General features: G+C 62.5%; 1 protein-coding gene across 19 annotated transcripts in view; it reads left to right on the forward strand.

The window, feature by feature from the left end:
* BRSK2 (BR serine/threonine kinase 2) overlaps positions 1–21,694 on the forward strand; it is a 60,651-nt gene that overhangs the window by 16,372 nt on the left and 22,585 nt on the right. For 18 of the 19 annotated variants that reach the window (XR_015240631.1, XR_015240632.1, XR_015240633.1 and 15 more), the window contains exons 2-3: positions 19,983–20,077; positions 21,336–21,421. Coding sequence is in view for 16 of the 19 variants with exons in the window: in XM_086676551.1 (XP_086532677.1) it covers positions 19,983–20,077; positions 21,336–21,421 (181 nt within the window). In the remaining 3 variants the exon portion in view is untranslated. Of the gene's footprint in view, positions 1–19,982; positions 20,078–21,335; positions 21,426–21,694 lie in introns of those variants that run through there. The other variant, XM_086676562.1, reaches the window with a different exon arrangement.

Consider the following 21,694-nt stretch of genomic DNA (forward strand, 5'->3'; position numbering starts at 1 on the left):
GCCAGCCCTGCCCCCTGCGGGCTGGGTCCTTCAGTTCAGGGAGGAGGCTGCAGCCTCCTGGGGACGTGGGCAGCCCCGGCCTCCTCTGGCCTCCCGCTCCATGGAGCTCACAGTGCCTTGCCAGGGAGTCCCCTGGCTCCCTCCCCGCCCCACGCCCGGACTCCACAGTCCTGGGAGGAGGGGTGGGCTCTCCCCGGCCCACCTCCACCTGGCTCCTCCTACAGCCCGGAGCGAGCCCCTGCTAGGGGTGGGATGGAGTAGGGTGTCCCAGACACAAATGCTGGCTGGGTCCCAGGGCAGTGGTGTCCTCGGAAGGAACTGGGGCAGGTGCGGCATCACGGGGGCCTTCACGCCACAGCCCCAGGCTCAAGGGGACTCCAGATGGCCTGCCCTGCCCTTGCCTCCTGGACTCACCAGGGAGGTGGCCAGGGAATGGGGGCCTCTGGGCAGGAAAGTCAGGCCACACTGGGGAGGCTGGCATCCTCCGGCTCCTGCGGTCCCCCCAACTCTGCCTTGAGCCCCTGGGCCTCGCCACAGAAGGGGCCCTGGCAGCGTCTGCCTCACAGGGCGTGGGACCCGCGCACCAGGGTAGTGGCGCCGTGCTGGGACTGGGCGCCCAGTGGCGCCTGCTGCCGTGTGTGTTCTTGTCACTGCCCCCGCCCCTGACCTCCAGGCATCCTCAGCCAGACGCGGACAGTAGGGCCGGCCGGTGCTTGCTTTATTCTCGAGGCCTCCTTGGCCCACCTGCAGGTGATTTGAGGCGGCATGTGGTGGCGGAGCTGCGGCTGTGTCTCCACGGGTTGGTCCCCTGCCACGCAGTAGCCAGGACCGTGCTGTCTACCCATGCCTCAGGGCGGGGCCCGGGTGGGTGGCCGGGAGCACTGCGGGGGGGGTGGGGGGGTCAGGGACCAGACAGGCCTCCAGCCATTCCCTGACGCAGGAAGGGTCCGACCCGGTGGGCGGGGGTGGGGGGGGCTAGGTTGGGGATCTGGCCTTTTGTGCGGGAGGCAGATGTTCCCGGAGCTGAGACCAGGCCCACTGCTGGGGGCAGGGAGGCCCCGAGGCCAGTGTGGGCTGCGGCCCCTGGAGCCCGCCCAGCTCAAGGAGCAGGGAAAGCAGGGGGTTGGGGGAGAGCGCTTAGTGCGCCTGCCTTTTCTGCTCTCGTTGCCATGGCAACAGATGGCGGTTTGGCAGCAGAGAGGAGGGGGAGGGCTTTGTACGAGGCTGCTCAGGGTTTGGAGACCAGCTGGGGTCCTTCAGGGGTGGGGTGGGAGCTCTGGCCACCAGGCTGAGCAGGCTCCCCGGCCCCGGCCCCCAGGGGCAAAGTGCAAAGCCACTCGGGGCTTCCTCTCCCGGGAGCTCCAGCCTCACACCTGCTCACAGTGGCGCCCTCTCGCCCCCTCCCCTCCCTCTTTCCTCCTCTCCTGGGCCAGAGCCCCCACCCGGACACCCCCACGAGCCTGGGTCAGCGGGCAGCGTCGGGGCACTGCAGCCGAACAGCAGGCATGGCCCTGCACTGGCTTCCGACCACAGGGGCGCCTGCCACCCCAGGATGGTCGTGTCCCGGTGAGGCCTGGGGACACACCCTGTCCCCTCTCTGCTCCTCTGTAGCTGGTGGGAGGGCCCAGGCTGTCCAGGGTGATCACCTGGGCGCACAGAGCCCGCGCCCCCTCCTCAAAGCCAGTGTGGCTCCCGCTGCAGAGATAATTTCCACCCTGCAGGCTCAGCCCCGACTGCCGGGTTATCTCCCTGCGTGGGTGTGAGTCCGTGTGTGCACGTGTGTATGTGAGTGTGCAAGAGCGCCACCCGGGGGAAGGGCTCTGCGCGTTCACCGGCCCCAGGTGAGGCCCAGCTGTGAGGTTCCCAGGTGGGAATGCGTGCACCTGACAGGAGTCCTTGGCCCACCACCACCCACGCCCTGGCGGAGGAGGCCGCGGGCCACCGGCCAAGGCTTGGGGACCTCTGACCAGGCCACCTCGGGTGGGCTCTCCCGCCAGGTCTGGCCCCTGAGGCCCCGCTGTTGCCTGTCTCCCATGTGCTACCCTCCCAGACCAGCAACACGGCCGGGCCGGGGCTGCCTGGCCCCAGCCCCAGAGGCAGCTCCAGGCACTCAAGGCTCACCCCGGGGGCCTCTCCTCCTGCCCCCCCCACGACTGCTGCTCTTGGGCTGGTGTTAGGCCTTGTGCGCTGTCTGCCCTGCAGGCCTGTTGGGAAGGACCCGGTGCCACGGGGCCGGTGCCTCTGTGGCATCTTAGGGACCTCGGGGCTCAGACATAAGCCAGGGTCGGAGGGAGCGGGGCAGCCCAGGGCCTATCCCGAGTTGCTCTGCTGTCAGCACTCTGGGGGCATCTGCCCCATCACCAAGGCCCTGGCAATGCCCTCCCTGCAGCCTTCAGCCCGATGCCTCCCAAAGGCTTCCCTGGGACCCCCGAGGGCTGACCCATTCGTTCACCTGGGCCTGTGCCTCGGCCCCACCACCGTCTCTCATCAGCCCGGGAGACCCCTCCTCTGCCCCACCTTCTATCTCCCTGCAGCCCCTGTCAGCGGCTATTGGGGAGGACCTGGCCCCGGGCCCAGTGCTGAGGCCCCCCCAAAGATGCTTTTCCGGGACTGGATCTCCCCGTCAGGGGCCTCGAGCTGGGGCTCAGGGAGATTGACCGCTGTGGGAGGCGCGGGGCCTGGTGAGGTCCCTGTGCAGCAGAAGGTCCCCAGAGGGCCCGGGTTGCGGGCTGCCTTCTTGATCTTTCATTAGGAAAGAGGTGCGTGGTGACAGGAAGCACGTCAAGCTTGCACCGTTAGTGTGCGTGCGTGTACACGTCTTCCTCTGAGGGCGGGGCCTCCAGGCCCCGCCCCTGCCTGGCACTAACCAGAGGGGGAGGGGTGGGCTTGGCACCGCCCCCCACGGCGCCCCGCCCCTGCAGCTGCCCTCCCCTTTGGGGTGATGAGGTCCGGTCCTCCACTTCCGGTCTCTAGTCTCTGCAGCCTGCTTCTCGAACTCTGGGCACGTGGCCTCAGAGCAGACAGCTGACCTATCCCCCCGGGTGGGGAGTGCACCAGGAAAGCCGTGGCTATGGTGGGAACTCCCCTCTCCTCTGCCCTGTGCCACTGGGGGAGGTCTCTGCCTGCTCCCAAGGCTGGGGGACTGGGATGGGAGTGTGCCCCTGCCACCCCGCCCCACGGGCCTCTGGAGGAGGTGGGGAGCAGCCAGGCCCTGGGGTGGGGGCCGCTTCCTGTCCCTTTTCCTAGGGGTCCTTTTCAGAGTTGGGGCGGCCCCTGCCATGCTCCCACCCTTGGAGAAGTTGTAGGCAAAGGGCGGGCTGGCTGTCGCACCTGCTGGTGGAGAAAAATGAATTTCATGGCTGGTTTGGTAAAGTGCTTGCTTTTTTCCTGGTAGGACTTCGATCGACTGTTTTCGATCTAAGAAAACTATTCCTGGAAGGCGGGGAGGGGCAGGCCAGAGCCAGCAGAAGTTTGGGGTGAGGCCACCGAGTAGGGAGACATGGGGCGCAGCCGGGCTGGGGCCAGGGGTATGTGGGGTCATGATGCTGAGGCTGTCTTCTTGCCAGCCACACCCCACCCTCGGGGTCCCTTGCTCCCCGACAGAGCCCCCTAACTCAGGAGGGGAGTAGACATGAAGCATCTGGGCCTGTGGAACTGGGGCTCTTCCCACACTGTCCTGCCATTGCTGTCCCCTGACCCCTCTAATCCAAGAGCTGTGAGGGCCAGGAGAAGGGGTCCTGACCTCAGCCCTGCAGTCAGCGGGATCCGCTACCACCCCCCACCCCCGCTCTGCCAGCCCCTCATGCCATCTTCAGGGACACTGGTGGTTGAGGGGCGGGTGAACTTGCAGTGGCCGTGACCCCCCTCCCCCACGCCGGGACAGTGCAAGAATGCTGTGCTGGATGTGCTGACTGCTGACCCTGACCTTGGCTGCATGCAGCGAGATGGATGTGGCCCCTGGGTGGGCTCCAAGACCAAGGCCAAGGGCAGCCCCGGCCAGCACTGTAGGGCTTGGGACTGGGGCCACCCCTGGCGCCGAGGCTCGTCCACAGCTCCTGGCACGTGAGTGGGGCTGCCCGCAACAGCTGTGTCTGGATGCCTGTGGGTCCACGTGGTGAACCTGCCCCAAACCGTGGGACCCCTTTGGACGATGGCCCCCCCAGGACAGGTTCTTGCATCTCACCCTGATGCCCAGATGGCTGTTTCTTAGCTGCCCTTCTTTATACAACGAATCTTTGGCAATTGTCATGGGCTAATCAGTGATGACTGCCGTTTCTTGATCTGTGCTTTAGTTCTAAAACGATTATCAAATAACTTCATTTAAAAAGAATTTTCTTTCATTTTCAAGGATAGCAAAGTAAAATATTTTGTGTAGGAACTAAGATTTGCACTTGCCAAAAAAAGTCGCCCCCCGGAGGTCACCCAGTGTGATTTGAACAGAAGCTCCCGGGGTCGGGTGCAGTGGCCTCACCCTGCTGGCCCTCGGGTTCACACTCTGTCCCATGCAGTGGGCTTGCTCCGACGAGAGGGTGGGGCCCGCCAGCTTCCAGAGGGACTCTGTGGCTGTCCTCCTGCTGCACCGAGGCCACCACCCTGAGAAGGCAGCCGTGGAAGCCCCGGAGCAGCTGGCCTGGGGCCCCCAGCACTCTCAGTACTTCTGTGCTTAGTTTGTACAGGCTTGTGCAACTCAAGAGTTTTGAAGTCCAGCGGGGACCCAAAACAAGATGGATAGAGTTCATTACTGGCTCCTGTGGCAACCCCGGGCCTCCTCTGGCACATGGGGTGCTTCCCAGTGGCCGGGGCAGTGTGGCCCCGGGGGAGGGGGCAGCTGGGAAGCGAGGCTGCAAGTGGGGGAGTGGGGCGCCTGGTTGGCCGGCTGCTTCCTGGCTGGGCTGGCCAGCCCAGAGCTGTGTCTCCGTGTGGATGGGGTGGCTGCCTGCGCAGAGTGCCGGGCAGGCTTTCTGGCAGGATGTCCGGGAGGCAAGCCAGCTGCCCCGAGGGGTTGCTGCTGGTCTCTCTAGCCCTGTAGACCCTGCGAGGCGGGTTTTGTCTTTATTTTGTACCAAGGTGGCGCACATATAGCAGACCACACGTGGTCCGGAATGGGGTTCTGCAGCCCCTCCCTGAGATGTGACGGGATGGCCGACCTTGAGTAATTCTCAGCCTAGTACGTTAGCGTGATGTGACAGAGTGAAGTGGCAGGAAGGACACCCAGAGTCCGTGCGATACGAGTCCACACGTCCACCCATCTTGTCCTGGTCCGCAGGCTGCACTCTGAGTGGTCTGGGTGTGGGGGGCTCAGCACGCGCAGCCCCCTGGTGGGGAGCTCGCACCTGAGTCTCGACTGGCACTTAAGGCAGTGCCCAGTGGCCCCTGCACCTCCCTGTCGCTGGTGCTAGACAGCACAGCTCTTCTCGGGTACTCCTGCGCTCAGTTTGTAAATACCACACTAATCTGGCTCCATCAAGATGGGGTGGCATCTCTTCTCTTCTGTCCCATCCTCCTAAAAGATACTTTCACCTTCCCTCACCCCGCTGCCCAGCAAAATAGCATTTCTGTGTGTGTGTGTCAGCCACACCATGTTTTCTGGGGTTTCACTGTTGGTTGACCTTCAAAAATGAAGTCGTAAAGAGGGTTTCCATAATTGTCAGTGTGGAAGTTCTGTTCAGTGCTGGGCTCAGTAATGTGCCCAGATTATCTGCCCTTGCCAGGCTGGAGTTCTGTAACCCACTGGAAGGAAGCTGTGTGTGTGTGCCTGGTGGTTCTGCTCTGGGACCTGGTTGCTATGGATTTGGGAAAATCAGAGGCTTCAAAGTCCTTTGACGGATTGTCTTTTCTGACATCCCGTGAATGTTCACATTTGTGATGCATTCCTTTTGCATCTCCACAACTTTCTTGGGAGTCCTTTGATTTTTCTGGAGTTTCCAGTTGCCTTTTTCCCCCCATTGCACTATTTGTCATAAACTTGTGTGTGCGTGTGTGCGTGCATGTGTGTGTGTGTGTGTGTGTGTGTGTGTGTGTGTGTGTGTGTGTGTAGAGGGAGAGAAAGAGAGGGAAAGGGAAAGGGGTGGAGGTGGGGAGGGAGACAGATTGATCATCCATTCTACCTAGTTTTCTTTTTTTCTTGGTAACCTCATTCTGGGAGCCCTTTGTCCTTCTTCAAACTGCTGTGTTTTTCTAAAAAAGCCACCTTCAGGGGGTTTCCCAGGACACCCCCTGGATGGGATCTACTGCTTCCTTCTGGACTACCACCTCATTTTGTCAAGTCACTTCCTAGGAAAAGTTACGTGGAAGAGAAGCATTTCTAAGTCCCAGAACTGAAATTATCTTCTCTGTGCACACATGTCCCCACAGGGAGTCCTTTGCCCCAAGCACTTGGGAGATTTGGTTCCATTAGCTCCTGACCTCAGTGGACAGAGCAAAGATGCCAGTCTGATTCACCTGCCTTTTTCCTTGCCTCCATTTATATCAAAGCCCCTGAAAAGTGTTAGTCTTGTTGAACCCACATCTTTTCTCTTTATCTCTTGACCTTGCTACCCTACTGAAGTGACCTGAATGGTGGCAAGCCAATGGTCCTCTCTCAGTCCTTAGTTAGCCAGCAGCATTTGACACAGTGGAACATTCTCCTCTATTCTTCTTTTCACTCTGCTTATGAAATTCCACATTTGTCCTTATTTTCCTACACACCGTCCATTTTCCCCCAGTCTGTTTTGCTGGCTCTTCCTCATCCGGGAGTACCCCAGGGTCACTCTGGGTGAGCCCATCCATTCCCATGTGCTGAGACCCTTCAGCCTGGTCTCATCTTTATCACCCTTATACTTCCAACCTATGTGTCCTTGTATTTAAAGCATGTCTCTTGTAAGCAACACACAATTAGGTCTTAGGCTTCCTTTTCCCTCTGACAATCTTTTTAAATTTTTTATGGTTTGATTTCAATCTGCCATCTTCTATTTATTCCGTTTGTTCTTTGTATACTCGTTCCTCTTTTTCTCTCTTATTTTGCATCAGCCAGGTGTTTTTTAAAAAAGTTTATTTCACTTTCTTTACTGTATTAATGTTTCTGCTACACTGCTTTCCCCTTATTATCTCTTTAGGGGTTCCTCTAGAGCAGCTGTTCCCAGAGTCTTAGGCCAGGGGCCCCCTTGGGGAAATCCCTACAAGTGTCTATTTTGTTTTTTTATTGAAGGATATTTTTGCTGGGTATAGAATTCTAGGATTTCTTCCTGCACTGAGGAGGTGGTATGCCACTGCCTCCTGGTCATACTCTTCCTGGAGAGAAGTCAGGCACTACTGGTACTCCCCCAGTGAAGTGCATCTTTTTCTTTGGCTAGTTTTAGGATTTTCTCACTTTCTTTCAATTGTATCAGGTTAGCAGTGATATGCCATGGTGCGGTTTTCTACGTTTCTGCCCTGCTTTTGGTTCAGTGAGCCTCAGGGATCTGTGGGCTGATGTATATAATACATTTAGGAGAAAATCTTGCCCATTATCTCTTAAAATATGTCTTTTGCTTTGTTCTCTCTTTCTCTCCTCTTTTTCTGGGACTCCTATTACAGTTATGTTAGACTTTTTGGAATTGTCACATGGGTCTCTGATGTGCTGTTACGTTTGTTTTTCATTCTTTTGCTTTCTGTATTTCAGTTTGGGCAGTTTCTATTGACCTGTTATAGAGTTCACTAATCCTTTTGTGTGTGTCTGCTCTGCTGTTAAGCCCATCCAATGGATTTTTTTTTGTCTTTCCTTTTCTGTAATTAAAAAGCATATTTATGAGGGAAGAAGAGGGAGAGGACAGAGAAAAGGTGTATATATTTATAATGTTATCTTAAAGTCCTTTTCTGAAAATTTTAATATGTGGGTTAGTTGTGGCCTGCTTCTATTGGCTATTTTTTCTCTTGAGAGTAGGGTCACATTTTCCCCTCCTTTGTGTCCGGCGTCATTTTTATTGTATGCCGGATATTGTTTATTTAAAAAAAAAAAAAAAAAAAAAAAGAACAGTTCAACTGCACCAGGTAAGGTTTTTCCAGAATGGGCGCATCCCTCCCTGTCAGGCATTTAGGGTGGGGCCGGTCAGTTTGATCTACGCAGGACTTCAGCTGGGTCAGGACCGAGTGGCCACTTCAGTGAGTTTCCGTTCAGCGCTAAGTATGTTGAGTCTGCGGGGCCTTTTGCTGTGACGTGTCCATCCCCACTGGGCCTTGGGCCTTAGGAACATCGGTCCACTCTCGGCTCCTCTTGGTTCATGTCTTGTCTCTGTGCTTAGTCGCGCCGCACTGCTTACGCTGTGGTGCTGCGTTCCGCTGTCCCTTCCCCCCGAAGGCTAGTCTTGACTTCCCAGAGCTCCTTCCTCACATCTCATCCTTTCTGCAGGCTTCTTGTTTTACAGATGTAGCAGCTTACTAAATCTGAGCGAGTCATTGTGCTAATCAGGAACAGAACTTCCAAACACCTGTTTCCGCCAGGTCGGTTCTGTCTCTCTGTCCTGGACTCCCTCTGGTAACGCATAGTTAGCTGTTTCCCGAACTGAGGAGGCCCACACGGTGGCACGGCTCCTCCCGTGTGGGAAGTGGGTCTCTCTGGAGGGGGTGGGGGGATCCCCTGCTCAGAGTGTGGGATGTCGGGGCGGGGGAGGTGCGCACGGGCAGGGACTGGCCATCAGGCCTGTCGGAACAAGAAGACTTGCTCGGGGCAGCCTCCTGGCCCCTATAGTGCTGGATTTTGTCCCAGGCTGTCTGTCCTTCTTGGCATGGAGAGGGGCGTGCCAACCTGGGCTGTTCCCGTCTCTACCCCCTCAGTAAGTGCCACATCTGTCTTTGCAGCCCTGCCCTCAGGCCTGCCGCGTGCTCCCTGGCTGACACTGACACCTGGAGCTTCCCTTGGGTCTCCTGGAGACTGGCAGGCCCAGTCCTTGTCCTGTCTCTCATTACCTGCTCCCTGACTGACCCCCTGTGGAGACCCCCTGGCTCTGCCCAGGGTTAGTCCCCCTCCACACACACAGCTGAGCCTCTTTATGGCTGCAATCCCAGGCTGCCTCTGGGAGGGGAAGGGGTCAAGTATAGGGTGCTTCAGGTGGCGGGCGTGTGTGCATGGGGGCGGGTCTCATTCCATCTTTACACAGGTGGAGAGGGTGTTAGGATACCCCAAGGTTGATGGAGCCACTGAAGCCCCCGCCCCAGGAGAGGAGGGGGAGCCAAGCTTCCAAGCCTGGTCCTTGCCTATGGTAGGGCCGCACAGAGGCAGAGATGGCCCGCTGTACCTGGGAAGGGCCTTTGGGCCCCAGAAGAGCCCCCTGTGATGCAAGGAGCTCTCGAATGACCAGGGAGGCAGGAAGAGGCAGACCGGGTGGGTATGGAGCCGGCCTCTCCCCTCCCCCATGTCCCTTTCCTCCCCGGGGTCAAGGTGACAGGAGGAGGGGCTCCCCTGCATCCTGCAGAGGGGGTGGCAGGCCCCCACGTGGTGTTTGGGTGCTGTGGGTGGGGAGGGCGGGGAGCTTGGCAGAAGGGCCCAGCGGCTGCAGCGGGTGTGAAATATTTCAGGGCTTAATTAATTTAATTTGAGAGGTTCCTTTTCAGAGCGTGAACAGTTGTCTCCCAAGAGACGCGCGCGCCACCGCCTCCCCCCTGGCGCCTGGTGGGCGAAGGAAACGGCGGGATCTATATTGAGACTGAGCCTGCTGGGGCCAGTGTCCCCTTCCTCCCTGTCCCCTCTCTGGCCCCCCCCTCCCCCCGTCGGGTCCTCCTTCCCAGCCTGGGAGGAGCATGCGTGGGTGTGAACCAGGAGCCGGCCGCGTGACGGTGGGGCGTGGGGGTGTCGCCGGCCTGCGGGGCCTCCACGGAGCCCAGAAACGTGGGTGCACGGGGCTTATGGATCCGCCGCGCAAGCTGAGGGTGGGGATCCGCACCTCCCCGCCCCCAAAGTGAGGAAGAAGGGTTTGGGGAGCACAGAGCCTCAGGAGGAGGCCGGGAGAACCAGGGTGCCAACCTAGCACCCCTCCTCCCCCTCCCCCAGCGCTGGGGCAAGGGCCTGCAGGCGGGGAAAGGAGGTCGGGTCTGGTGGGCGCGGGCGCAGGAGGAACGCAGGCCCAGACGATACTTCACTTCGGGCGACGAAGGCACTTTGAAGTCTGGGCAGCTTCAAAGCGGCCGCCCCCCCCCCCCCCCCCATATCAGTAGTCAGTCGGAGTCTGCGAGCCCAGGGCGGCTGGGGGGTGGGGCTCGGGCTCACAGCCGGCCTTTCTGCAGAGGTGCAGTGCGTCTGAAGCGAATCCGCTGAGTCTGTGCGTCCCACGTGGGCAGGGGTGCTCCTGGAACCTGGGAGCCAAACGCGCCCACCGGGCGCCCCACCCCGCCAAGGGCGCACAATCGATCCTCCGCCTGCGGCGGCGGCGGCTGTGGCGGCAGAGCCCCCTCGGAAGCCAGACGTGAGTGCTGGCGGCCCTGGGTCCCGGCCGGGAGGGCAGAGAGGAGAGGGCGATGCTGAGGGCTCAGGGTGGGTGGGGCGGGCAGCCTCATCGCCCATCTGGTGTCTGGGCGCCTGGTCAGGGTGCGGGGTAAGAGCTCAGTGGGCTGCTGGATGGTGGGGCCTGTGCCCATTTATTCATCAGAATAGACACCAGGCCTGGGGCCTGACCCCAAGCCCCTCACCCCCAAGTAGCTGGAGGCAGGGGGGAGTGGGCGGCAAGCAGCTGGAGGCCCCACCCAATGTCCTGTTGAGGCAGGCCCCTGGGTGGAGGGGCTGGGCCTCAGCACGGCCTACACCGCTGTCTTTCACCAGAGCCTAGTGGGGAAAAACCTGGACTGTCTTCCAGTTCCTGCTGTGAAGAGGGGCACGGGGTGGGGGGGGGGGGGCGCCTGGGTGGCTCAGTCGGTTGAGCGACCGACTTCGGCTCAGGTCATGATCTCACGGTTTGTGAGTTCGAGCCCCGCGTCAGGCTCTGTGCTGAGGACTCAGAGCCTGGAGCCTGCTTCGGATTCTGTGTCTCCCCCTCTCTCTGCCCCTCCCCTGCTCATACTTAGTTTCCATCTCTCAGTAATGAATAAACATTAAAAAAAGGGGCACAGGGGGAGGTGCCGCCAAGACCTGCAGGGTTTCCAGGCTGGGGACCCCCAGTGGGGCCTACGCAGTGATACCCTCCCACCTGAGTCCAGAGGGACCTTGCAGTCTCCCTGACCATGGGTCTCAAACCCTCCGTCGGGATCCACGCCCACTGGTGTGTGAGTGCACAGAGCCCCTGGCAGTCCTGGTCTCCTGGAGGCTCTCCCCAGCTACAGCTTGCCACCAGGTGGGTGCCCTTCCAGGAAGGGGGGGGCCTCCACAGCGTCCCCCCACCCTTTGGAGGGGGTGTTCTAGCCACGGAGGGCTGGTCCCTCGGCCCTATGCGCCCCGAGTGTCCTGGTGCCGGAGTCCTGGGGCGCGCCTTCTGGGGTTGCCGCAGGTGCCCGAGGTGGGTCAGACGTGTGTATGTGCTCCACTTGGTGTCCTGGGCTCACAGATTACTGCCATGCCACGGCCCCCAGAAGGTGGGCAGCCAGGCTCGGGAAGGAGCAGGGGTGTGGTCAGAGGAGGTGCCCAGGGAGTGCTGACCACCGGCTTCCCAGGGCACCCTGGCTCTGGTGTCACCCAGCCCTGAGCAAGTCCCCCAAGCCGGTGGGCTGCAGGGAGGGGAGTGGGGCTGCACTGGTCCCTGTCCACGGTGCTGAAAGGACCCCCGTCCCCACTGTGGCGGGAACCTGAACTCATTCCCTTCAGCGTCTCTGGGCTTCCGCCCCACCCAGCTGACTCCCTGAGCCTGTTCAAAGGGGGTGCTGGGGCTGGGGCTTGTGCCTGACCCAGCTGGGGAAGCACTGCCCCCAGGCCCAGGCATGGGCAGGCTTCACCCTGACCCCTTGGGCAGTGGCAGGAGAATGGGCTCCCTGCTGTGAGGACCGAGGTTCAAGTGGAAAATACTTAGGAGTCTCCTTCCTGACCAGCGGCGTGGCTGGAGCGGGCGGCCACCTCCAGGCGTGGCCATCCTCCCAGAGCCCAACCTGCCCCAGAGCCTTAGCCAGGGCTCAAGTGACTGAGGCTGCGGTTCACAGGGTGCCTCCCCCCAGGGCTGTGCCTGACGCAGGCAGGGCAGTGGGGAGAGCCTCTTACGGAGGAGGCAGGACCAGACCCCCTCCTGCAAATCCTGTCCTTAACGCCTTCAGGCTGATGCTGGGTCAGGAGGCCCTGTGAGCTTTGATGCTGTAGCAGCTGCCCGCTCTGGCCAGGCACAGTGGCTTGCTGAGCGTGTGTGTGCGTGCATGCATGCGTGCGTGCGTGTGTGTGTGGGGGGGGGGGTGGGGCGGGCCAGGAGAGAAGCTCCCGTTATAGTGAGGGCCCTGGACACACGTGCTTAGCTGAGGTCGCAGTCGAATCAATAGGAAGCTTTCTGAGATGTACTGGGAGGTTTACGATGGCGGAAAGGTCCAAGAAATACGTACGTGAGCGGAAGAGGTGCGGTGTCTGTCCCTGGGGCCGACGGAACAGCATATCCCTGTCTCAGTTGTGGGGGCCGGAGGCCTGAGGGCTGTGGGGGGGGCCCATTCCAGTCCCCTTCCCCGCTTCTGGCCGCTTGCTGGCCACCCCGTGTCTGCTTTCACGTTTGTGTGGCGTGCTTGCTGTGCCCCTCTCACAAGAGTGCTTGTCATTGGCTTCAGGGGCCACTCTGGAGGATCATCATTCTCATGATGAGATCTAGAGTTGACCTCTGCAAGAGCTCTTTTTCCAAATGAGGTCACATTCGTGGGTTCCAAGGAATAGGACCCGGACTGAGCCAGGCTAGCAGAGGGTCTCTAGCCTGGAGACCCCATTGGGTGCGGAGAGAGGCACAGCCTGGTGTGCCCCTCCTCCAGTCCCCGAGTCTCCAGGAGAGCTCCATGCTGTCCAGAAGGGTCCGGGTGGGAGGGGCTGTTTTCCCCACTTCCACAGGTGAGGTGAGGAAACTCAGGCTGGGGCGCCTGTCTGGGAGCACCCGCCAGGCCGTCCGTGAGGCCATGCACCTGACTCCAGGAGGCTGCTTCCCACGTGTGTCCAGATCATACCAGATGCCAGACCTTGACCCTGGTGGTTGGAGGGCGGAGCGTGTTTGTGACCTGCTGTTACCTAACAAGGGGTCCCCAAACTTGGTGGCTTGAGACAGCAAACGCTCTCTCGTGGTTCCTGAGGGTCAGGGGTCCAGGGGCAGCTGAGCCAGGCAGCTGTGCTCAGGAATCTCACGAGGTTGCGGGTGAGGGCCAGGCTGCGTTGGCTGGAGGCCTCTGTTCTTTGCCTCAAGACAAGGCAGTGGGCTCCTCAGTGCGGGGACCCTGGGGAGTGGACGCCAGAAGGAAGCTGTAGCTGTCACCTCTCCTTGAAGGACACAGGGTTCTTTTCTGCCACCGTTCATTGGCCACACGGGCCAGCGTGGTGCAGTGTGGGAGGGGCCGCAGGGCTGGGAGGCTGGCTTCCAGCAAGAGGGGCCTGTGCCTCCTTCCTCATGGCCTCTGCGCACGAGCTGCTCCCCGGAGCTGGGGGAGGGGCCTCTGCAGCCCCCAAACCAGCTCTATTCTGGGCTCAGCTCAGTGCTCAGCTTCTTTGGGAAGCCCCCCGGCCGGCTGGTTCTGCGGCCCACTGTCTCTGGCTGCGTGCCCCAGGCATGTCTGACTGCACCGAGCTCCCATCTGGGACCCTTGGCCTATGGAGAACGCCATGCCTGGCCTCTGCCCCTTTGGTTCTGCCTCCAGATCCAGTCATGTGGGTCCTGGCCTTGGCGTGGGGTGGTTGTATGTGTGGGGACAGTGGCCAGGGCAGGACCACGAGGCTGCTGGGGGCAGCTGAGACCACCTATGATGTCCAGAGCTTCCCCCAGCGAGGCGGTGTGCCTCTGCCCTGCCTGCCGTGGGTGGCTTGGGGGAGGGGGCTGGCTCAGGGCCACCAGCCCTGCTGACTCATTTTTCCAACAGCCAGTGTGGTGCCACCTCCCTGCCTCCTCCAAGGAGAGCCCAGGCAGGAGGGGTGACAGGGCTGTCCACCCCCAGGAAGGCAGGCGTGTCTGCTGTGCCGGGCTCCCTCACACCCTCGTGAGCAGAGCCCCAGAGTGAGGCATGTTGAGGTGGCAGAAAATGGGTCACTCTTAGCTATGCTTTGCGGCCCCAGGGGAGCTGGCTGCATGGTCCCAGAGGTGCAGCAGCTAGTGATGGTCTCAGGTGTTAGTGACCCTCGGTTGGCCCTGTGAGCACTGGTGGCCGGACACTGGTCTCTCCCGAGACGCAGATGGGAACCCCACGAGGTTGGGCAGGCGCTGTGCCTGGGTCAGCAGAAGCTTCCTGCCCCGGCCCCCATGAGCCTCCCTCCCCAGAACCCACGGCAGGAGCTGCTGTCCCTTGTCCCCCGTGCCCAGGGACCCGCTGACACAGCACAGGCCCCCAGCGTGAGCACACTGCGGGTTCCGTGGGCAGGCAGCGGCTTGGTCAGCACCGCGGACAGTGGCCTTCCTCTCAGGGCCAGGTTCCAGATTTCAGAGAGCCACCCTCCTCCCCAGAGGGACTGCTGTGTCCTGCCCCTCGGCCCACGTGCTCTCCTCCACAGGCTTTTCCGGAGCTCAGCTGCCCCCACCCTCTGCCTGAACTCTCACCTTCCTCCCGGGTCTTCAGGCTGCCAGACACCAAGAAGGGCCTTCTGGCAAACTCCTGAGGCAGGACCACGGCCTGTGGCTGAGGGGGGCGCAGGGGCTCCGTGGGCGCCCACGGAGCCCCTGCAGATGGTGTGGGGGTGGGGGGTGCCCAAGTCTCCACCACGTTCAGAGAAGCCCCAGCCCCAAGGGGCTCCACTCCCCAGGGGTGGGCGCCTGTGGTGATGGCAGGATCTGGATGTGGTAACTGGAATGAGAAGCGGCTGAGGCAGTCATTTCTGCCTTTGCTTGTGGCCCCGTGCGCATCGCTTCACGGGGCTCTGCAGGCAGGGCCGGTGGCGTTTCCAGGTGCCTGCAGAGCCCTCGGGACTCACGTGGCCCCGGCCCGCGGCCAGTCGGCAGTGTGGGGGGTGCAGGCGTGGCAGATCATGCCACGGGGCCTATGCTGCATGTGCACACGCCTCTCGTGCTCCGGGTTCCTCTCTGCGCAGGGCCCTCCACCCCGGCACGTGGCGGACACGCAGAGAGGGCGGCCAGTGGGTGCCTGCCGTGGCGCTGGCGGTTAATGACCTCACATGACTCCGCGCGGAGACTTCGAGGTCAGTCTGCCGTCGTCACCTGACTCCTCTCAGGCTCCCCCACGGGGGACGGGACAGGGGCCTGCCAGGGAGGGGAGGATGCACAGAGGCAGGGGGTTGGAGGGATTGGGCCACCGTGCTCTTCTGCCCGCCCAGGGCCCCAGGCAGGGGGGCAGCGCACGGGGACATCAGAGATGGACCTCACACAGGAATGTTACCGGAAGGAGTCAGGCCTCTGTTTGTCCCCGCCTCCCTGCAGCAGCCATGCAGGGCGGCTGGACAAGGGTGCTCAGCTCAGGACGCCGTGGAGCCAGCCCGGGGAGCGCTGGACCTGGCGGCCACAGGTGGAGGGACGGGGGCAGGGTGCTTGTGTGACGTGTTCCCAAGCACTTGGAGGAGGCCATGCCGTGGGGCCCCAGCGCCTGGAGGGAGAGGAGTGGACGGCCGAGGGCTTCAGGGACGGTTCTTGGCCCCGTTAAGGAAGGACAGACTGGATGGGCCCCGGGGGTGCTGAGCTGCATGTCCGTGGGGTCTGCAGGGCTCGAAGCAGATAGTGGATGGAGCGACCAGGACTCCTGAGGGTCAGGCTCAGGGCAGCAGGCTGCGGCCAGGCCACCCTGAGAGACCGAGAGGCAGGCCTGGGGCCACGTCAGACCAGGGCTTTCCCCAGGTGGGCGCCTTTGGCCCTTGTGGTGGAAATGGCACTGGAGGCTGGAAAGCGCGGGGGGCTCATCGAAAGCCCCACCTGTCCACGTAGGGAGGGCCATCCCCAGGCTGTCCCACCGCCCACCAGCCCTGACCACCCTCCTTGGCGACGGGGCTGGCGCTTGGGGCACAGAGGGTTCCCCTCCCTCCCAGATGCAGCACCGTCACTTGCTCCCCGACCTCCGCCCAAACCGAAGGGCAGTGTCTGGGCAGTGATGTCCGGGTCCTCCTCTGGGGGCTCCCGGGGCTCGGGGCACTCCAGCGTGGTTTTATTCCAAAGGACCATGACCACGAAGAGAAGGGAGGGCAAGGTCAAGCCCCAGGAGCCAGAGGGTGAGGCATCTGCTCAGGACTGCCCCCGGCCCTCCAAGGCCCCATAGGCCACCTCCGTGCTGGGGCCCCGGAGGGTCTGGCCCTTGCCAGCCCCACCTGTCTGCTCCCCACGGCTCTGGGGCTGCCCTGGCCCCCTCACAGCCACTCGGGGCCCAGCACACGCAGGGCCGACCTCCTTCCCCCTCCAGACCACCGCAGCAGGTGTGAGGGCCGGTCAGAGCCACCAGGGCAGGAGGGCCGGGCACTGCCTGCAGAGAGCTGCTGAGCCACCCTGGAGAGCACAGCCAGTCCAGCAGCTCCCCGCCCACCCGCTCTCTGGCCCCCTCTGGGCCCCAGGGGCCCCAATAGCTGAGTGAGAGTGCAGGAGTGTACCCCTGGAGCCCTGTCCCCAGCCTGGCACGGGGAGGGCCCCACACTGTCTGGGGCCCTGGGTCCTGGGTGCAGGCTCTGCTCTCAGATGGCGGCCTACAGGCCTCTGGACTCTCCTGGCCAGGCTTGGGGCCCCAGGGGGTGGGCACCCCTGTTAAGGCACAGGTGTGTTTGTGCCCAAGTCTGGGGTGCAGTGGGGAGCCACTGGGTGGGACAGCACTGGGGGGCTCGGGGCTCTTCCTTGGCCTTTCGCCTGAGCCCTCCCCGGGATGCCCCTGGGGCTCCTTGATGCCTGGAGTCTTCCTACAGCGCGGACACAGGCGGTCCAGCACCTTCAAGCGCCCGCCGCCTGGGCGGGACCACGTCCGCTGCTCCGGCGATCATTTGTGACGCGGCAGACTTTCCCTGCGTTGGTGTGCGCCCATGTTTGCTGCAAACACAATCATACATCACAATGGGGAGCTCTGCCTGCGCAGCTGCAGGGTTGGGGAATTAGTCTGATTGCAGGCTTCCCTGCAGAAGCTGTCCTCCCACCATCCTGAGCCCGCTTAGGAGGGCTCCCCGGTGCACACTCTCCACTCTCTGTCTCTGGGGAAATGGCAGGCCTGCTAGGAACCCAGACACCCCACCCCAGAGGCCCCCAGGGCTAGGTCACCTCCCAGGGTGGCAGGGAAGCTTCACTAAGGAGGGGCACCTCCACGCTGGGTTTTGAGGGGTGTGTAGGAGTCTGCGGGCCTGAAGACTTTCTCGGCAGGGGTAGCAAGTGGAAGAAGACGAAGGCAGGGAGGGAGCTGCCAGAGTTCCAGGTCAGTGCCCAGCGCAACCCCCCCGCACCTGGCCGTGCCTCCTGGCTGGCCTCGCCCCACAGGCCCATGAGGTGCTGTTGGGGGGCCGGGCCCGTGGCGTGGGGCTTGTCTGGCATCCATTGTCCTCTGGGCCCTTCGTCCCTTGGCCTTTCTGTGCAGCTGTGCAGCGGCTGGCGATGGGACCACCGAGTTTCCTTGTGTACGAAGTGGGAGTCCCTCTTCTCACACAGCGCCTGGCACGGGGCACTCGCCAGGATGGCTGTTCCGGTCACGGCGGTGGCACCGGCTGGGTCGTGTCCTGCTCCTGCCGTCGGCTGGCGTGTTTGTCAAGTGCCCTGTCACTTTGACACCCATTTGTTTTCCTTTTCTCGAAGCAGGAGGATGTTTCTCCCCCGCACGTCTGTGGTTCCCGCCTTCTAAGGACGCGCGTGCACTGGTGTGTGCGGTGTGTGTGCGTGTGTCCTCGTGTGGGCCCCGCCCATCGGCCCAAGCGCGTCGTCCCTGCTGTGCCGTCCAGCTGTGTTGCGTTTTCAAGTCTGCTGGGTACCCTGGTGGCTGAGCCAGAAGCACTTCGCTCCTTCCCGCTTGAGGACACCTGTCCCTGCCTGGTCTTTGCTGCGCGAACAGTCTGGCAGAGCTGGCCCCAGGTCACGCCGTCCGGTTTCGGGAGTGCTCTCCCAGATGCGGCGATGGCTGTCTGCCCTGTGGGGGTTGCGTGTCTGGACCACGGGTGTCTCTTCACGGGAGGCGTCTGTCCTGAGCCTGTGGGGGTCGCGGGAGCTTGTCCCCTTTGGGGTGGTGGCCTTTGCTGCCTGTTTCCCCAGGTCCCCTTGGCCCTTCAGCCTTGTTCTGGGGACTTGCCAGGCAGAGTCCTGCTTCGAACTCTGGCTTGTGCCTGCTGTCTGGAGATAGGACGGGCGGTGGGGCCGGTTCTGTCCTGGAGGCCGTGAGCCCCCGGGCCTCCAGCCATGGGTTACAGATGGGTGACAGCAACGCACCTGCCGTCTCCTCTTCCTGCTGTGCACTCCCTGCCCCTCCCGCAGACCCAGAATCACAAGGCCCAGGGCCAGAGCAAAGGCAGCCCCAAGAGGCCCCAGGGGTCTGCAGCACTTCCTGGGGTGGGAGCCGGGGGCCTCAGCGGCCATGACGCCGAGCCCAGGAGCTCGTCTGTCTTCGCTGAGCACGGGAGCTCTGGCCCACAGGCCCCACCCACGAAGGTGCCCTCCCAGAGCTCCCTGTGCACCCGAGAGGCTGTGGCTGACAGGCCCGCCCATCCTGACTCAAGGGGAGAGTGAGAAGCTGGGCCTGGAGGGTCAGGGGTGACCACGCTCCACGGGAGGCCATGGAGGCCACGCAGAGTTACAGATGTGCGGTCCATTAAGGGGCCGTGTTTTCCATCATATGGCGAGGGATCCATTTCCCATAAAGTTGAAGGGCTCTTGCAAGTTGGTAAGAATCTCCCCTACCTAGGCCTGGCGTAAAAGTGGGGGAAGGGCACACCAAGCAGCTGGTGAGCACGAGGAGTTCAAGGTCACGGCCGAAGCAGCAGCAACGGGGCCTGCGTCACCCTGAGCATGGGGCAGGCATGTGCTCCGGGCCCTGACTTTGACCAGGTCTGGGTGAAGCAGTGCGGGCATCCCTCAATCCCCGTAGGAGGGGCACCCCCGGCAGAGCACAAGTCAGGGTCGGGCTGCGATGCTAAGGTCAAGGGTCCTGCCCCCTTGTCCCCAAATGCTGGAGGTAGGGGCCATCACGATAACCTTCACACGCCTGTCTGAGAATGACAGTCACCTTGGACGATGTCACAGTTGGGGGTCCGGGCTCAGGAACGGACAGGTGGGGATGTCCTGGTCCCAAGGCTACCGCAGGGTCCAGCCAGAGGTTAGGAAGGCGGCTGGCCGTGGCTGGGCTGCAGCAGGGGTGAGGCTGCTGGTGGCCCTGGTGGCCTGTCCCAGCCAGGGAGGGGAAGGGGATGCCTGGCTGTGGCCACATGACAAGGGAGCAGCAACCAGGACTGTGAGCCCCAGAAGCATGGTCATTAGAGCAGAGGTGGATTCTGTCCTGTGGGGAGCCCAGGACGGGGGGGCATGGGCATGGCAGGCTGGGGTGGTGCTGCCCAGGGAGTGGCCTTAGGCCCGTCCTGCTGTCCCTGAGACACCAGTGAGCTGGACACTGTTGTGTGGGGAGCGGTGGGTGGCCCTGAACCCGAGGGCACCCTGGCTCCCCTGCTGGAGGTGCCTGGGCAGTGGCTGAAGGCCTGGGGCGGGGGCTCTCGGTGCTATGGCCTCCAGGGCACGGGGGAGGGGTGCAGGGGGTCAGAGGGCCGGTCCCTGGGAGGGGGACATGGCGTGGGGCAGGGCTGCTGCTCCAAGACAGCTGTTCTGGGCAGTGACCAAGGGACGTGGGAGGGCGGGCAGTGGCTGTGGGTATCTTGAGGCATACTTAGCAGAGAGAGGTGGGGGACAGGAACCAGACCCTGAGTGAGGGGCCTGTGTGGGGAGTGGGTGGGGTCCCTACCGACTGGGGCCCTGGATGGGGTCTGAGGGGGCTTCTGTACCCCACAGGCCTCGTGAAGCTGGGGATTCACTGTGTCACATGCCAGAAGGTGGCCATCAAAATTGTCAACCGGGAGAAGCTCAGCGAGTCTGTGTTGATGAAGGTGAGCTCAGGCGGGGGGCCTAAGGGGGCCCTTTGGGGGGTCTGGGGGGACAGCCTGGCGGCGGGTCCCCGTGGTGAGAGTCCCATGGGTGGGGTTACAGAGAAGCCAGCCCAGGTGGGTCCCACTCGCTCCTGCTGGAGCCCAGGGCGGGCAGCTCCTGGCTACAGAGTAGCCTCCCTGTGCTGGCGTCCAGTGACCACCTTGCACCCAGCTTCCCTCCTCAGCCCTGCCCGCCCTTTCTCCTCGCCTCAGCCGGGGGCCCAGGAGGGACAGGCCGCATCCTGGGGCACAGTCCGGGTGCCGTACCAACCTGCTGGGATAGCTGGCTGGGCCTCAGTTTCCCCAGTTAGACCCAGGAGGAGGCCCCTTCCTCTGAGGAAGTGACAGTTCCCCAGGGACCACGACAGCTCCTCCTGCTTCCCACCCCCCTCCCTCCCCCCATCCCGGGAGCCCGTCCTGTGGTGGAATCTGGACCCCCTTTGGGACCGGACCGGGCCCCGCATGGACTGGTGCTTGGTGGGAAGGGGTTGCCCAGGCCTCAGGTTCCCCCACCTGCCTGCTCACTGGGGGGTGTGGCACTTACACCTCTGCGCATGGGTGGTATGCTGGGGGCTCCGCATCACCGTGGCTGCCCCCCCCTGCCCTGGGGACTGTGCCTCCCTCGTTTCCCCAGACATCTCCCGAGGCGGGCATGTGTGGCCAGTATGCCAGGAGGGCAGGGAGGGACTGGGGTGGGCCCCACTGAGGAACCCCAGGGACCAAAGGTGGGACAGTTTTAAGAGAAGGCAACGGTGGCTTGGACGGGTGGGGGCAGATCCCGACTTTGCCTTGGACAGCTCCTGGGACCGTGTTCAGTTGGGGACCCTGAGTTCAAGATGCACATAAGCTATCTGAACAGAGACGAGCTCAGTGGCAGGAGCCCACAAGGCCTGGCAGGGCCAGGGTGGAGGCGCGGAGGGGCGGCCCCCCTTGTGTGATGCCCCTGGGACGGGATGGGCCAGCCCACAGGGGCAGAGACCCCATCTAGGCTGGCCCTGCTCCAAAGCCTCCACCGCCCCCGTGAGCCTGACCGAGGTGTCGGGCGGGGGGCACAGCCCACTCAGATCCTACTGTCTCCCCACCAGCCAGAGACCCCCTCGAGGTCAGGGCAGCGTGGCGTCTACCTGGCCCCAGGGCTGTGTGTAGGAGGGGACGGGGTGGGTGGATGCAGGTGGCAGGGGACGCTCCCGCCCCCAGCTGGACCTCTCTCCCCGTGCAGGTGGAGCGGGAGATTGCCATCCTGAAGCTCATCGAACACCCTCACGTTCTAAAGCTGCACGATGTTTATGAAAACAAAAAATATTTGTAGGTATTGCCGGGTCTGGAGAGCTGGGGAGGGGGCAGAGGCGAGGCCGTGGGGCCCCGGGGAGGGAGCCAACTCAAGAGGGTGTCCACGGTCAGTGCTCCTGGCCCAGACCACGGCAGAGCCACCAGCTTGAACCGCCGAGGGCGTAGGGCTTCTCTGGAGGCAGGGGCTGGGGGCCGGCGTCAAGCCACAGGAACCACTTGGCCCAGTCATTCTGCCAGGGCCCCCAGGGACCCTCCCCATTCCCACTGAGGCCCCCATCTGCTCCCTCA

The sequence above is a fragment of the Puma concolor genome, chromosome D1 (assembly GCF_028749965.1).
Source record: "Puma concolor isolate L17-30 chromosome D1, mPumCon1.1.hap2, whole genome shotgun sequence".
In the NCBI taxonomy this organism is placed as follows: Eukaryota; Metazoa; Chordata; class Mammalia; order Carnivora; family Felidae; genus Puma; species Puma concolor.